Source organism: Pinus tabuliformis, chromosome 4_1 (assembly GCF_031772625.1).
Source record: "Pinus tabuliformis cultivar Carrire ecotype Pingquan chromosome 4_1, CPIR1, whole genome shotgun sequence".
Taxonomy (NCBI): Eukaryota; Viridiplantae; Streptophyta; class Pinopsida; order Pinales; family Pinaceae; genus Pinus; species Pinus tabuliformis.
Genome location: NC_142303.1, coordinates 330314940 through 330329198, shown reverse-complemented (window position 1 = coordinate 330329198; position 14259 = coordinate 330314940). Strand labels below are relative to the sequence as shown.

Genomic DNA, 14259 nt, shown 5'->3' with positions numbered 1-14259 from the left:
AAGAGATATAAAATAATTAATATTTTTAATGAGTTCCTAAGTCTAAACTTAGGAAAATTAAAATATTCATGTGAATTAATATAATATGGGTGAGAAAGTTCTAAATAACGAGGATCAAGCCAAATCTAATCTTAGCCGTTGATTAGGGACTTAATCTCGGTCGTTGAATTGTCAACAGGAAAAGCATAAGAGGAGGCTTGAGGGTCAGTTGGAGATACACCAAGATTGATCAGTCAATTCGATTTTCTGGGGCAGGGTTTATTGAGAAATTGAGTTAGTGATCTGTTGTAGCGAGGGGCAGTTTGACAGGAGGTCAGGAATACATATCAGAGAGGTAGAGAGAGTGTCGGAAAGACAGCGCAAAGGCAGCCAGAAACTGACATAGAGGCAACCATAAACTGACACAGCGCTGACGCAGAGGTTTGGAGGGCTAGTGCTGAGGACGTAGGAGGCCGAGAAACTGATGCAGGTAGATGCAGAGGCTAGCAGAGCTGACGCTGGGCAGAAAGAGTTGCACTGTGGTGTTTTTGTGGTGAAGACTGAGAGCTGAGAGGTAGACGCAGAGCCATAGAGGGTGATGCAGTCCCTGGATGGTGATGCAGTTCCGGAAGGAAGCTTGGAGTAGTTTTCGCTGTCCCGCTGAGGAACAGTCAAAATCACTGTGGGGCCAATCATCCGGTTGCTGATCAGCCAGAATATATGTCTTCGGAGCAAAGTATTTCTGCCAAGGAAAATCTCTGAAGGGTGAGCCATTTCTGGCACCCTGGTTGTATTCATAAAACTGCATAATAATAAAACCCTTATATCTGCTGCACCGGTTTTCCCGCATTGGGTTTCTCCGGGGACAACTATCCAAAAATAATGGTGTCCCTTGTGTTGTCTCAGTTTATTTCAGTTGCTGATCTATATATTTGTGAAGGCTGATATTGTGTTTATTTCGATGTTTATATGGTTAAATAACTTGTTAATGTAAAGAAAAAGTAGGAGATAATAAACTAGAAATAGCAGTAGGGATTTCTGATATGTTAGATTCAGAAATTTTCACAAAACATACCTTAAAGGACTTGAGCATCCTCCAAGCATGCGAAAGAAAAGGGAAAATGTGATAAACAAGAGGATGGTAGATTCATGCTCCTAGTGTTGACATCTATGGGTAATCTGCCACTGGAAAGCTCATCATTTTAACTGCCACAAAGAAGAATGCTTCCAAAATTGAGCTTGCATTTTGGGTGGGGACTGTGTGCAAATGTGGCTAGTTGTTATATCAAGGCGTAGATGTGGGACACACTCTTTGAAGGGATACGGCCCTTCATCAAGATATTCACAAATATGATTATTAACCCTGAAATGTGGAGCTCTCCTCCCCATGCTTGAATGCATTACTAGTTGAATGGACCAAGGGTCCAATATGCCTCCAAATATGCAAACTTTGCCTTGGGATGTGTGATAAGCCTCAAAAGGACAACTCAAAGTGAAACCATGCATGAGAATACATATATAAGTCCTTCCAAGGCAAGATCATCCTTAAAGAAAAGAACATCCTCGTCTGGCTTAAGCACTCAGGATCTCATGCATCCCTAGGTGGTAACAGTAACTTCTGTGCAGCTGCTATTGTAGTGTTCAAGTTTTTACATGTCATGATTGCTTGGCTCCATAGTACTATCTATTTACTAGCATTTGTACTTTCTCTCCTTCCTCTACCTTTGCTTTTTGTGAGGATCCTTTGCAGGGCAGATCACTGGAAAATCTTATTTTTCAATATTCTTGATAACAGTAAATCTTGTCTCAACATTTCATTCCTCAATTAGGACACTATTAAAGAGCGTTGATATTACTTTATTTAAAAGCTATCTCAAGTTAAATACTAATCTGCAGTGAAAGATCCTCGGGTCTGTAACTCAAACAACATTCAAATCATGCTCTGCATATTATTCTAGTTTTTGAAATAGGGAGAAATATATTAGCTTTGACTTATCGGATTGCCATATTTTTTAATCAGAAACCCTAATTTTGCATATACTCTAAATTCTGAACTTGTGCAGATTCCATATCTGAGGAAGTACCTAAGAGGGAAAATGTTGAATCTTCCTTTCTACCCTGGGATCCTGATGACATCATTGGAACTGAAAGAAAGGATATGTTCTTGGTTTGGCGTCAACAGTTCCACAATGCTCTCACTGTAAGTCTACCTCAGAATGCAGTTCTGACTGATTGAACCATGTCTTCAGTTCCATTATGAGTATTATTGCTCCAGATGTCAAAGTAAGAGAATGCAGATGGTGGAGGGTAGGGAATGAAAAATTCAATTGATAAAGAGACATAGGTAATAATGAAAATGATGTTAGGAGAGTACTAAGTGTAATTTAATAGTGAATAGAAACAAATGTAGGGTTTGTTATTATGGTTTTGAGTTCAGTGATTCTAATATAAATATTGAACTATTTATATTATCTTCTTAATCCAACTCTAAGGGATGGAAATCAATTTGTGGACTGTTTCTTCTAGAGTTGAAATACATGTCCTAAACTGTAGTAGAAATCAAAGAGTAATGTGGAAAAAGAATCCTTGTAAAATGGATAACTATCAGATTTTGCTCAGTTATAAATTATCAAGACTGTTACCCTTTCTTCTGGCAGGGCTACCTATAGCAAATCCTTTCATTAGCATTTGGTGATCAGGGCTGGATATGAAATGCAGAAGGATAGGGGTTGCTATTCATGCATGTGGCAGTGTTGATTCTCTTTTGGATTTCTATTTGCATGGCACTAGAAGATTAGAGGGGTTTAATGTATCCAACATTTTTGGTATTAAGAAGGTGCTGCATAATTCAGAAAATGACCCAGGAGGAGCTTGTGAAAGGAAAACCTTAGGAGATGTCAAATTCCTTCAGAAACTAATTCAGGATTCAAAAGATGAACCTGTCAAATTGACAGCAGAGCTCTTTATGATATGCAGCGAACAGGCCAGTTGAAAGAACACATTATCATTATCATTATCTTGCAAGAATTATCATGGGCATTTCAGAGAACAACACCTGTGTTATGCATGTTATTTGCGGGAGCTCAAAATGAAGATTTTCTGGATAAGTTCATTTTGGGGTCTTTTGGTGCTGATGGGACTTTAAGATCTGAAGCTGTCATGCAAAAGGAACATGAAGCCTGCGTAGTGGAAGAAGAGATATTATGACTGTTCCATAAATGTTACTCTGTCAAATGGCAGCAGCTAGAGATATATGCTCCTTAAGACCAATACTCAGCAATAACTATATACAAAGGCATTTGATCCAAGGCACAAGGTGACTGTTGGGCACTTTCGGTACTGGAGTAATTGAAGCCTCATCAACACACCTCCTGGAAGCAGCTCTTGCTTCGCAAACATTTGACCAGGTTGGCATGTTAGTGGCCTTACCTATGGTGATGGAGATGGCACTATATTTCAATGCAGCCTCAAAAGCTAAAATCCCTATTCCTTTGTGCATGCATAGATTAGTTCAATGCAGTGGTCGCAGCTTAAAAACTGGAACTTCTATTCTATACAACAACCATTGATATCTGATGAAGGGTTTTTAACGGGTTAGACTTAGAAATTCCAACATGGTATCAAAGGGTGGTTGCAGATCACAGGAGAACTGAGGACATCGAGCAGAGCAGCAGTAGCAGAAAACAACGGTCCTAAGTGACAGAAGCTGTTCCTAATAGAGTAGCAGCAAGGAAGGGGTGACGCAGTGCCGCGTCATCAAGATTGAGCCAGGAAGAGGTAGCGCAGAGGTTGAGAGAGGCAAAGACAGGCTCACGCAGAGGCTAGGAGGGTTGACGCAGTTGGCTGGGGAAGCTGATTTGCGAGTGCCGAGATTGCACAGAGCCTAGGAGCTCTAACCTTCAGTTTGTTGGGGTTTAGGAGGCTGTGGGTAAGTTGCAGAGTAGAGCTGGTGGGGTACTGTAGTTAGAACAGTACCTAACAGGGCAAGGCCAAGGAGGAGGGAGTTGCTACCGAAGATTTCTACCTGAGAAATCCGGATCAGTGGTGCAGCTGCACTAACGATCGGAGTGGGGGCATATTGACATTGGCAAAAGGGTTTCTAGGGGGAAATCGAGCGTTAGTGGGAGTCACACTGAAAACTTCCAGAAGGGGAGTAGAGGAGTAGTGAGATGGCAGTGAACGGAGTAAGAGACTAGGACAAACTGGACGGAGCCTCAAACTTCGTAGTCTGGAAGGCCAGAATCCTATCCGTTCTAGACAGGAATCATGTCAAGCACTTTGCCTTAAGGATGAGCTATCTTAGTTGACCTAGCTGATAATGACAAGTATGAGGAGGAAATGGTGAGGGCCAAGAGCATCATTCTTGACAGGGTCAAGGACCATGTAGTACCACATATTGCCGAAAAGGAAATGACAAATGAGATGTGGGAGGCCCTAAAGAAATTGTACCAACATACTTCTGTGCAGAGAAAGATGTTACTAGAAAATCAGCTGCAATCATACTAGATGCAGAAGGGAGAACAGATCGACCCCTTCCTCGGTCGATTGAAGGAGATCTGGGATCAGCTGACTTCCATAGGGGCCACGCCGGATCAAGAATTGATGGTGAGAACAGCCCTGAACGCAGTCTCAGAAGACTGGGAGGTGTTTGTCCAGAGCATACTGGGCAGGGCGACCCTTCCAGATTGGGAGGAAATATGCGCTACTCTTTGCCAAGAAGAGATCATAATGCTAAGCAAGGTGGGAAGCAACGTCAAGGGGATCAGAATCAAGAAGGAGGAGGAGGTGGATGTTGCCCTAGCATTTGAGGGAAAGCAGGAGAAATGAAAGAAGAAGGACCTCCCCAAGGTCAAATGCTTCCACCGTGGGGAGTTGGGTCATTATGCGACCCAGTGTCCAAGGAAGAAGAGCAAGGGAGAGGCCTCCGAGACCAAGGCTGCGTCAGCAAGGGCAGAGAAGGAAGTGGAGACAGACGATGACCGTGCCATGAGTGCACACACACCACTTGAGCGGAAGTGGAGAGACATCGAATTATAGTCAGACGGACTACAAGCGATGAGGGTTAGGATCCTCGAGGTACCTAGCCTCTTGGATTAGACCTTGCTACGGGAGCCCCGAAGAGGAGTAGCAATACTGGTGATGTCAGTAGAGACGGATGCAGATGGAGCAACAGAGGGAGCTACATTGCAAGATTCCCAGGACAGCGTGAGGTAGCAATGCGAGAAGCACAGGAGTGTTGCACTAGTGCAAGATGGCACAGAGAGGTGTGCAACGGTGCGAGATGCATGGAGTTGTTGCAGCATCGCAAAGGTCAGAGAGGGAGCACTTGTCAGCGACAAAGGGAGTTTCAACATCGAGGGTGTCTCTAGCCTGACAAAGATGTCAGAGTTGGGAGATCAGTTACTTACTTCTCAGTCACTGAGTTGTAGTGCAGCAGTTAGCAATGGTAGTGCTATGGGCAGCACGATGCAGCATGATGAGAGGGGTTGCAGTGTAGATGCAACAGTGGCAGTGGCAGGGCCATGGGCAGCAACATAGATGCAGAGGGAGTTGCAATACAAATGCAACAGTGGCAGTGGCAGGGCCATGGGTAACAGTACAGGATGAAACAGTGCAGAGGATGTTGGGCAGCTGGCCTAGCATCAACACAGGGACCGATGTCGGATGATTAGGGTGATACTCAGTGAGGAGTATTATTAGAGCATAGTCCTCGCTAAGAGGGAGTGTTGATTTTGGGTAGCATCGGATGTGCTCTAGCCACAAAAATTGTTGGATAGGCTAAGGAACATGAGATCTCCAATATTCAAAAAGGGTTTGGGCATATTCTAAACAATTTGGGAAATATTAAAATAATTAATATTTTTAATGGAGTCCCTAAGTCCAAACTCAGGGAAAATAAAATATTAATGTGAATTAATATAAACTGTGTTAGAATGGTCCAAAAGTCATGGATCTAGCCAGATCTAATCTTAGTCGTTGATTAGGGACTTAATCTCGGCCGTTGATTTGTCAACGAGAAAAGTATAAGAGGAAGCTTGAGGGTCACTTGGAGAACACACCAAGAGATCAAGATTTCGACTTTCTGGGGTTGGGTTTGCTGAGAAAGTTGAGAGAGTGATCAGAGCTGCAGTTGAGGGGCAGTGAATACAGAAACAGATGCAAAGATAGCACTGGGAGGATCAGCGCAGTAGCCGGAGAGAGGGACGCAGAAGTAGCCTAGGGTTCACGCAAAGCCAGCCAGGGCTCATGCAGATACAACCAAGAGCTGTGCAGTGCCTCAGAGGGCCAGCGTGGGTGATGCATAGGGCTGACACAGTGCCTCTAGAGGCTGACGTAGGCAAGCCAGAGTGACATTGGGCTAACGCTAGGCCAGACAGAGCTGACGCAGTCCCTAGAGGCTGACGCTGGGGTTTCGTGGGGCAGATTGGAGTTGTAGAGCTGCCGGAGTGTTTATCCGGGGTTTCAGCTAGAATATTTGCTTCTGAGTAGAGAGGTGCTACTGCCGAGATTTTTCTTTGTTGGGTGAGTCGGATTTGGCACCTAGATTGTATTATGAAACTGCTTAATAAATCAAACCCTCAGATAGCTGCACCGATTTTCCCACATTGGGTTTTTCCGGGGACATTAGTCCAAAAACAACAATGTCACTTGTGTGCTTGTTTTTGTTTCCTTCAGTTGATAATCTGTAATGTGTTGAGCATGCACTTGTATTTATTTCCATGGTAAATAACTTGTTAATTAACAAAACAAGTAGGTAGGAATAAAGCAAAAAAGTACATGAAGGGTTTCTAACGGGTTAGACTTAGAAATTCCAACATTAGCGCAAAATTGACAAGATTATGAGTAAACTCACAAAGGACAACAAGTGTTAGTTTTCTTATCCAATATTATCAATGTCAACAAGCACATTAGATAATGAAAACAAAATATTTCTCACAATAAGGCCTGGATTATTGAAAACACTTCAAGTTATTTATGATCGTATGCTATTTAGTGACATAAATGAGCAATTATAACAATAGTAAGATAATCATGAAAACAGTGAGCTACCAAGGAGTTTTTTCTTATGCCAAATGGATGAAACAATCCCAAATCACTTACTTCCTTGAGAACACTTCAAATGAAAATGTAAACCATGAAAATTTACTTATGTCACTGTTAAGATCAGATTTGATTATGTTATGACAGTGAGAAATACATCAATGAGAACTAGTCAATTAAAAGCTACCCAATTTATGCAACAATTAGCTAGTGAATTCTAGGTAACTTTTAAATGATTTGAGGGCATTCAAATTTAATTTTTACGACTGTTATGAATGTATTCAGAGAGCTGTAGCAAACAGTGAGAGAAAATAGGGTTTAGAGATCGGCCTCTAGGCCTAGAAGAAATTTGCCCACTTGCCCAAATTTTCTTCAACCCCTGCAAGCACAACTTTTCACTAATGTCTTTGCAAAACTCACCAACGATTAGCTTCAGAAAATAAAATCTTCAAACTGAGATAAAAATGAGGGGAAAAGAGGTAAGATGAAGGCTAAGGAGGGGAAATTCTGGGCCCTAGAGGGCTAGCGTTGAGGTGAAGGAGGATTGCAAGGGCTAGTTAGGCCTGCGACTAGGGGAGGCAAGGCCTTGAAGGCCTGCCGCAAGCCCTAAGAGGGTTACAACCTGTGAATGTTCCTAAACCCAGAATCCCTACTGCAGCAAACTAATGTTACTTATCCTACTTGTTAATCCATAGAAGTTATTTACTGTGTTCTACGGCAATGTCACATGGTTCGGGTTCAACGATGATTAGGTTCGGTTTGAGTTCGAATTTTTTGATGATGTTCGTCATTAGGTTCATCTATATATAGGCATATATTAATTTAAAATGAATTTTAGGATAAAATAGTAAGAAATCAACATCAGTAAACATAAAAAATGCTATCACAAACATGGAAATTGCAAGGATAAATTACAAGCTTGAGTTGTGACATGAACTTATGAGTTTTGATCTATGGACTTGGTCAATGGCTATGAGGTTTGATGAGGTTCGCCGAACCTCAAAATTTTTTTAAGGTTCGCCAAAATTCGAACCTCAAGGTTAAAGTTCGACGAACCTTGTGAATAGTTCTATGGTAAATATCGAGGTAAATACAACTGCAACATTCACTATTTAAAATAATATGTCGAAATAAGAAACTGAACAAGAAATAGATACAACACACATCTACACAGTTATCTTTGGACAAATGTCCTCGGAAAAACCCAACGTGGGAAAATCTATGAAAATTCCTAAGCTGGAATCCCTGCTGCAACAAACTGATGTTACTTCTCCTACTTGATTAAATCATGCAAGTTATTTACTATCTTCTACGGTAAATTTTGAAGTAAATACATCTGCAGCCTTCACTTAATTTATATATATGAGGAAACAAAATATTGAACAAGAAAGACGAATACACACATAGGACGCAGTTATTTATGGACAAATAGTCCTCGAAAAAACCCAATGCGGGAAAACCAGTCAGCAGCTCTGAGGATTTTATTATTATGCAGTAGCAAAATCTGAATATATCATTGAATACCTCACAAGGTTATTCAGTTACAGAGAGAAATACTGGCAGAAGCTTTGTGAGTTTACCTCACACAATCATTGAGAAAAGCCTCAGCTGTTCTGACTACTAGATGAGATGCCCTTGGTAGGCACTGCGCTAGCTCTGCATTGCCTCTACGCTGTCGCAACGTCAACTCTTTCAAGCACTGCATCACCTAGCTGGGAATTCGATCAGAAGCCTAGAGTCACTGCTTTCCGCCTCTCGGTCTCACACCCCGGCTTCCTGTTGCTGAAACTGACCCTCTGCTTTGATTTTTGACTTTCTCTCTCTGCTTCCGCGTCACTTCTGTGTGGCCCTTTTGGCCCTGCGCCAACCTTTGCGTCAAGGCCTCTGGATCACTTACTGCCTCTCTCTGTTGATGTATCTCTGGCTGAGAGTCTCTCTCTCCGGAAGCTGCTATCCCTGCCCCTCAACTGCAAGAGATTCCTTAAATCGATTTTTCCGCTTGAGAACTTCTCACTTCAGAAAGTCTATTTCTCTCTATCTCTTTGTGTGTTTTCCAAATGACCCTCAAGCCCCTTCTTATATCTTCCTGTTGGACAACCAACGACCTAGATTAAATCATAATCAATGGCTCATATTGTTTTGGCTTGATCCGTGGCTTTTTCTAGAAGTTTCACCGCTGATTAGATCAATACCCATTAATATTTTAATTTTCCTAAGTTTAGACTTTAGGAACCCCATTAAAAATATTAATTATTTTAATAAAATCACTTATGGGTGAAATTTCCCAAAACACTTTCTGGGTTCTTTGGAATACCTGTGCCCAAGCTTCTTGCAAAATTTGAGGCTTAGAGGACATTCGATGCTACCCCAGATCAACACTCCCTCTTAGCGAGGAATGTGCTCTAGCAATACACTGCCTCTCTGCATACTGCTCTGACTTTGAAGCATCGTCTCTTCGCTGCTAATGTCTGACATGATGTCCATCAACCACTGTGTTGTTGCTGCCATTGTACTGCTGCCTTTAACACTGCCACTGCCAATGCTACATCTGTACTGCAACTCCCTCTCAAATGTTGCATCTGCTATGCTGCTAGCACTACCACTGCTAACACTGCATCCGTACTTCAACTCAGTTAGTGAGAGAATCAACTGAAAACAGCCAAAACTGGACAAGTATCTAGTGGATACTCCTCGGTGTTGACGTCTTGACTGCTGCTAGTCCCACTTTGCCTCTGAAGCCACTGCGCTGTTGAAGCTCTGCATTGTGCCTCCTTGCACTGCTTAGTCTCTGGCTCTTCTAGCCACTGCAACTGTCGAATCAACACTCCATGCTACCAACTGAAACTCCACCATCCCACTACTCCTGATCATGGGCTCCCATAGCAAGATGATGATCCAGGAGGTGGGCTCCTCAAGGATCTTGCCCATCTGCAATCCTCCCGACTACAACTCTTTATCAGCCCACCTCCCTCCTGGACGTATTTCGGCTGTAATGGCGAACTCCTCCTCGTCAATCTTCGTGGTTGCAACCTTTGAATCATGCTTCTCATCCTTGCCCTTTTTCTTCAAAGGACATTGGGATGCATAGTGGCCCATCTCGCCACATCTGAAGCACTTCACCTTGGAGACGTCCTTCTTACGTCTCTGTTGCCCCGACTATCCCTTCGATGCAAGGGTTGCGTTATCCTCCTCCTCTACTTTGGGCTTCGACCCACTGCTGCTGCTCCCACCAAGTTTGACCTTGAGAAGGTCTCTCCTCAACTCTTCTTGTTTCAAAGTTGCCCACATCTTGTCCCAATTTGGCAACGCTGCTCTGCCGAGGACACTCTGGACAAAGATCTACCAATCATCTGAGATGGAGTTTAGAGCCAATGTCACTAACTCTGAGTCATCACGGGTCTCCTTCAGTTTCATAAGGAACGAATCCACTCGCTTCCCCTTCTGCATCTGAGCAGATCTTAGCTTCTGCTCAAGTACATCTTTTGCTGCTCGGAAGTTCCCTGATATAATGTGGCCAAGGCATCCCACATTTCCTTAACGTGTCCTTTGCTTGCAACGTGGCACACCACGTGATCCTTGACCCCATCTAGGATCATCCTCCTTGCCTTAGCCATCTCAGCTTTGTACCTTTTCAGCGGATCTGCATCCACAGGTTCAGCCACCACATTATCAACGTACTTCTTGAGGGCATTCTCATCTAGCAGGAAGGTCATCCTAGCCTTCCAGATGGCATAGTTGGAAGTCTCGTCCAACCTATCCTAGTCCCTCAAGCCACTAGTTGCCATCTCCTCTGAAAACTGTCGAACAACTCCCTATTTCTCCTTGTTGCGTAGCTCCTTGGTTGACTTACGCACTCCCTGATGGAGATGGTAAGTTTCTGCTCCTCTGCTGCTCAACAATTGAGAAGTGCTGATTTCCTCGGCGAGAAACCACTGAGGAAGTATTCCCTCACTATGCTTTGTTGCTTCTTTCTTTTGATGTCTTTCCAGCTTGACAAAGCTGCTTACTGAAAAAATCTGCATCCACCAGCTGCTCCTCATGCTGAGGCTCAGCACTACTCCCTCTGCCACTGCAAAAATTCTAACTAGAAGCTCATTTCTCTTCGTCAACTCACTCGGAGAGAGAGACTACCTTGAATTTTCGATCCTTCGGCTAGAACTGCGCAAACCCTCAGGGGTTTCGACTTGTTGCCTCCTACAACTTTTTGATTTCCCCTACTGCTCATCGTTGGGGTTTCTAGTTCTGCTCCTGTTGTTTCTCCTGCACTAGCTCTGATACCATGTGAAAATTCCTAAGCTAGAATCCCTACTGCAGCAAATTGATGTTACTTCTCCTACTTGATTAAGTCATGCAAGTTATTTACTGTCTTCTATGGTAAATTTCGAAGTAAATACATCTGCAACCTTCACTTAATTTACATATATGTGGAAACAAAATACTAGGCAAGAAAGAAGAATACACACATAAGATAGTTAGTTTTGGACAAATAGTCCTCGGAAAAACCCAATGCGGGAAAAATGGTGCAGCAACTCTAAGGGTTTTATTATTGTGTAGTAGCAAAATCTGAATACATCACTGAATACCTCACAAGGTTATTCAGTTACCGAGAGAAATACTGGCAATAGCTTTGTGACTTTACCTCACACAGCCATTGAGAAAAGTCCTGACTGTTCTGGCTACTGGATGAGATGCCCCTGGCAGGCACTGCATTGCCTCTACATTGGTCCCAGCGTCAACCCTTTCAGGAAATGCGTCAGCCAGCTAGGAATTTGATCAGAAGCCCAGAGTCACTGCTCTCCACCTCCTGGTCTCACATCCCAGCTTCGGGTTGTTGAAATTGACCCTCTGCTCTGATTTTCGACTTTCTCTCTCTGCCTCTGCGTCACTTCTGCGTGGCCCTTTGGACCTTGTTGACCACTACATGTCAACGTCCCATAGCAAGTACACCCCCTTTTCTTCGCAAAAGGGATAGCGCTTGATTGACATGTCCGTGCCATTCGACAGTCATCGTTGACTTTATCATATTATGTTGTAAACCCAGTCTGCATGTGTGAATTGTAAATAATCTTAGCAGATATGAGTCATGCATGTAAATTGCCTAGGTGGACCTAATTTTCTAGTGATAGTCTACGTTTCGGAAGGTTTTTTGTCTCACCGATCCATGATCGGCAGAGTTTTTCTTCAGCCTAACCCCAAAGCCGGAATGAATTTTGTCATTAGAATCTTAAAGGAATCCTAGTGTGTTAATTTGCTAGATTATAGCTGTGTCGCAGAACTGGGTGGTTTATGAGGGTCTATGTCAAATGGGTTTTCCCCCTTGAGATGTAAAATTGTAAAAGTCATGATGTAAAGTGTCTTTAGGGTTAGAAAATGTTTTAATCCCCTCATAAGTCCTAAGTCCTAGGTCCTAGGTGATTTTTCCAAAGGCTAAGTTCAAGGATCCATTTAAAAATAAATAAAAACTAAAAATTAAAAAATTGAAAAGATAAACAAACAATAAAAAAGAATATATATATAAAAGATACAAGTAATATATATATATATATATATATATCATAAAATAAAATAAAAACTTAAAAATAATAAAATAATAATATTTTTGAGTAAATAAATGCAGAATTTCAATTTTTTAATGCATTAGAAATTCGACAGATGAGATTAAGAGATATCTTGATCCTCATCGACGGTCGAGATCATTTTGACATGGATCACTCGAACTAGCCATTGGGAATTTTTCCTTTAAATAGGGTGCTAGGGGTCATTTGAGATTATTCGATCTGTGAGTCTTGTGCTGAAGAAAGCTCTCTTGTAAACTTTTTTTGGTGCTAATAAAGAAAGACTTTGGGGTTGAAATCTTGCTGGTGTTACTCTCCTAAAGTGCTGTGAGTTGTTTTATTTTCTGCATATTTTTATTTTTTCAGCCATTAGTAATAGCTTGATGTAGAGTATTGTTGAACACAGGTATCTTGTTCACTTGCTAGGGTTTGAATGGTATTAGAATTTTTGAAATAATGGCAGGTATGAGGTATCTCCATTGCATCTGGGATCTAGTACTGTTTTTCTCTCTTTATTGATGGTTGAAATGAGCTGTGCAAGAAACCCTTATTGAGAAAATCAATGGGTATTTGGGGAAGTTCTCGGTTGAACCAGCCAACTCCCGCAAAGCACTCTCTTGTAGAGCCCAACCAGTTTTGATTCTGGGTTTATCATTTAGAGTTTATTTTGAGTCGCATGAGAGTTTTTTTTTCTAAAGTATCTCATCGTAAAATTGAACTTCTGAAAATATTATTGATGATCACTGACAAATCTGGCTGTTGTAGAGCTATAATTCTGTAAATATTGTGATTTTTTGATTGGTTTGCAGGGTTTAGGTCTTTATCCTTACATATATATTCTCCGGGAGTTTGTTTTTCCATTGCAAGTTGCAGATCTAAAGTCAAAATTGGATTTTGAAACCAGATCTAGGCCCTGGGGGGTAAGATCTGGCCTCAGAATCAGCTATTGCAGGAATACTTATTTCAGAGCTGGAAAATTTTTGTGGGGAATTCTGAAGTAGAGGGGTATCACCTTAATTGCAAATTCCTGAGAAATTTTAAAGGGTTTACCAGTTTCTAGCTGCATAGTATATTTCTCTGGAAAATTTAAACAAAAAAAATACATATATTTGTTTGCCCTCTGGGATCTGTTGAGGCATAGTTCTTTTGGAAGTTTTATTTGAGGGTTTGATGCTTTGCATGCTATCCCAAACCTCCTGCAGTTTCCATCATTTAACCTGCTACAACTCCAATCATTTTCACGCAGCCAGCCTCATCAATCTGCATCATTCCACGCATTTCCACCTGCATTTTTCTGAAGCCTTTTCGATCTTCTCCAACGCTGCTCGTCCTGCAAGAACCCGCCTGCCTCTTTCTTAGCTCCTCCCATCGCTGCCCATTCAGTTGATCAAATCGCTGCTCATTGATACAAATCCGCAGTCCAAAAAAAAAAAAAAAAAAAATCCCAGCCGCATTCTTTTTTGAGGCCCTTCTCAACCTGCGTCTCCATTCCACACTTCCTCCAGTAGCTCTCGTTCGACCTGCCTAATCCGCAGCTCCCTTTGCTCGAAGCGTCATCCCTCTCTCTACGTCCATTGCTTTCTCATCCACGCGCAGTCTTTCAGTCATCCTCATGCACTCATTTTTCCACGAGCTACCATTCCTGCGTGCTCAGCCCTTGGCTCGATCTCCTTCCTTCTGGATC

At 42.2% G+C, this 14259-nt stretch overlaps 1 protein-coding gene across 2 annotated transcripts in view; it reads left to right on the top strand.

Moving 5' to 3' along the window:
- MHX (magnesium/proton exchanger) overlaps positions 1–14259 on the top strand; it is a 375411-nt gene that overhangs the window by 204921 nt on the left and 156231 nt on the right. For both annotated transcript variants that reach the window (XM_089419722.1, XM_089419723.1), the window contains one exon: positions 2043–2179. In XM_089419722.1, the coding sequence (XP_089275848.1) occupies positions 2043–2179 (137 nt within the window). The remainder of the gene's footprint in view (positions 1–2042; positions 2180–14259) is intronic.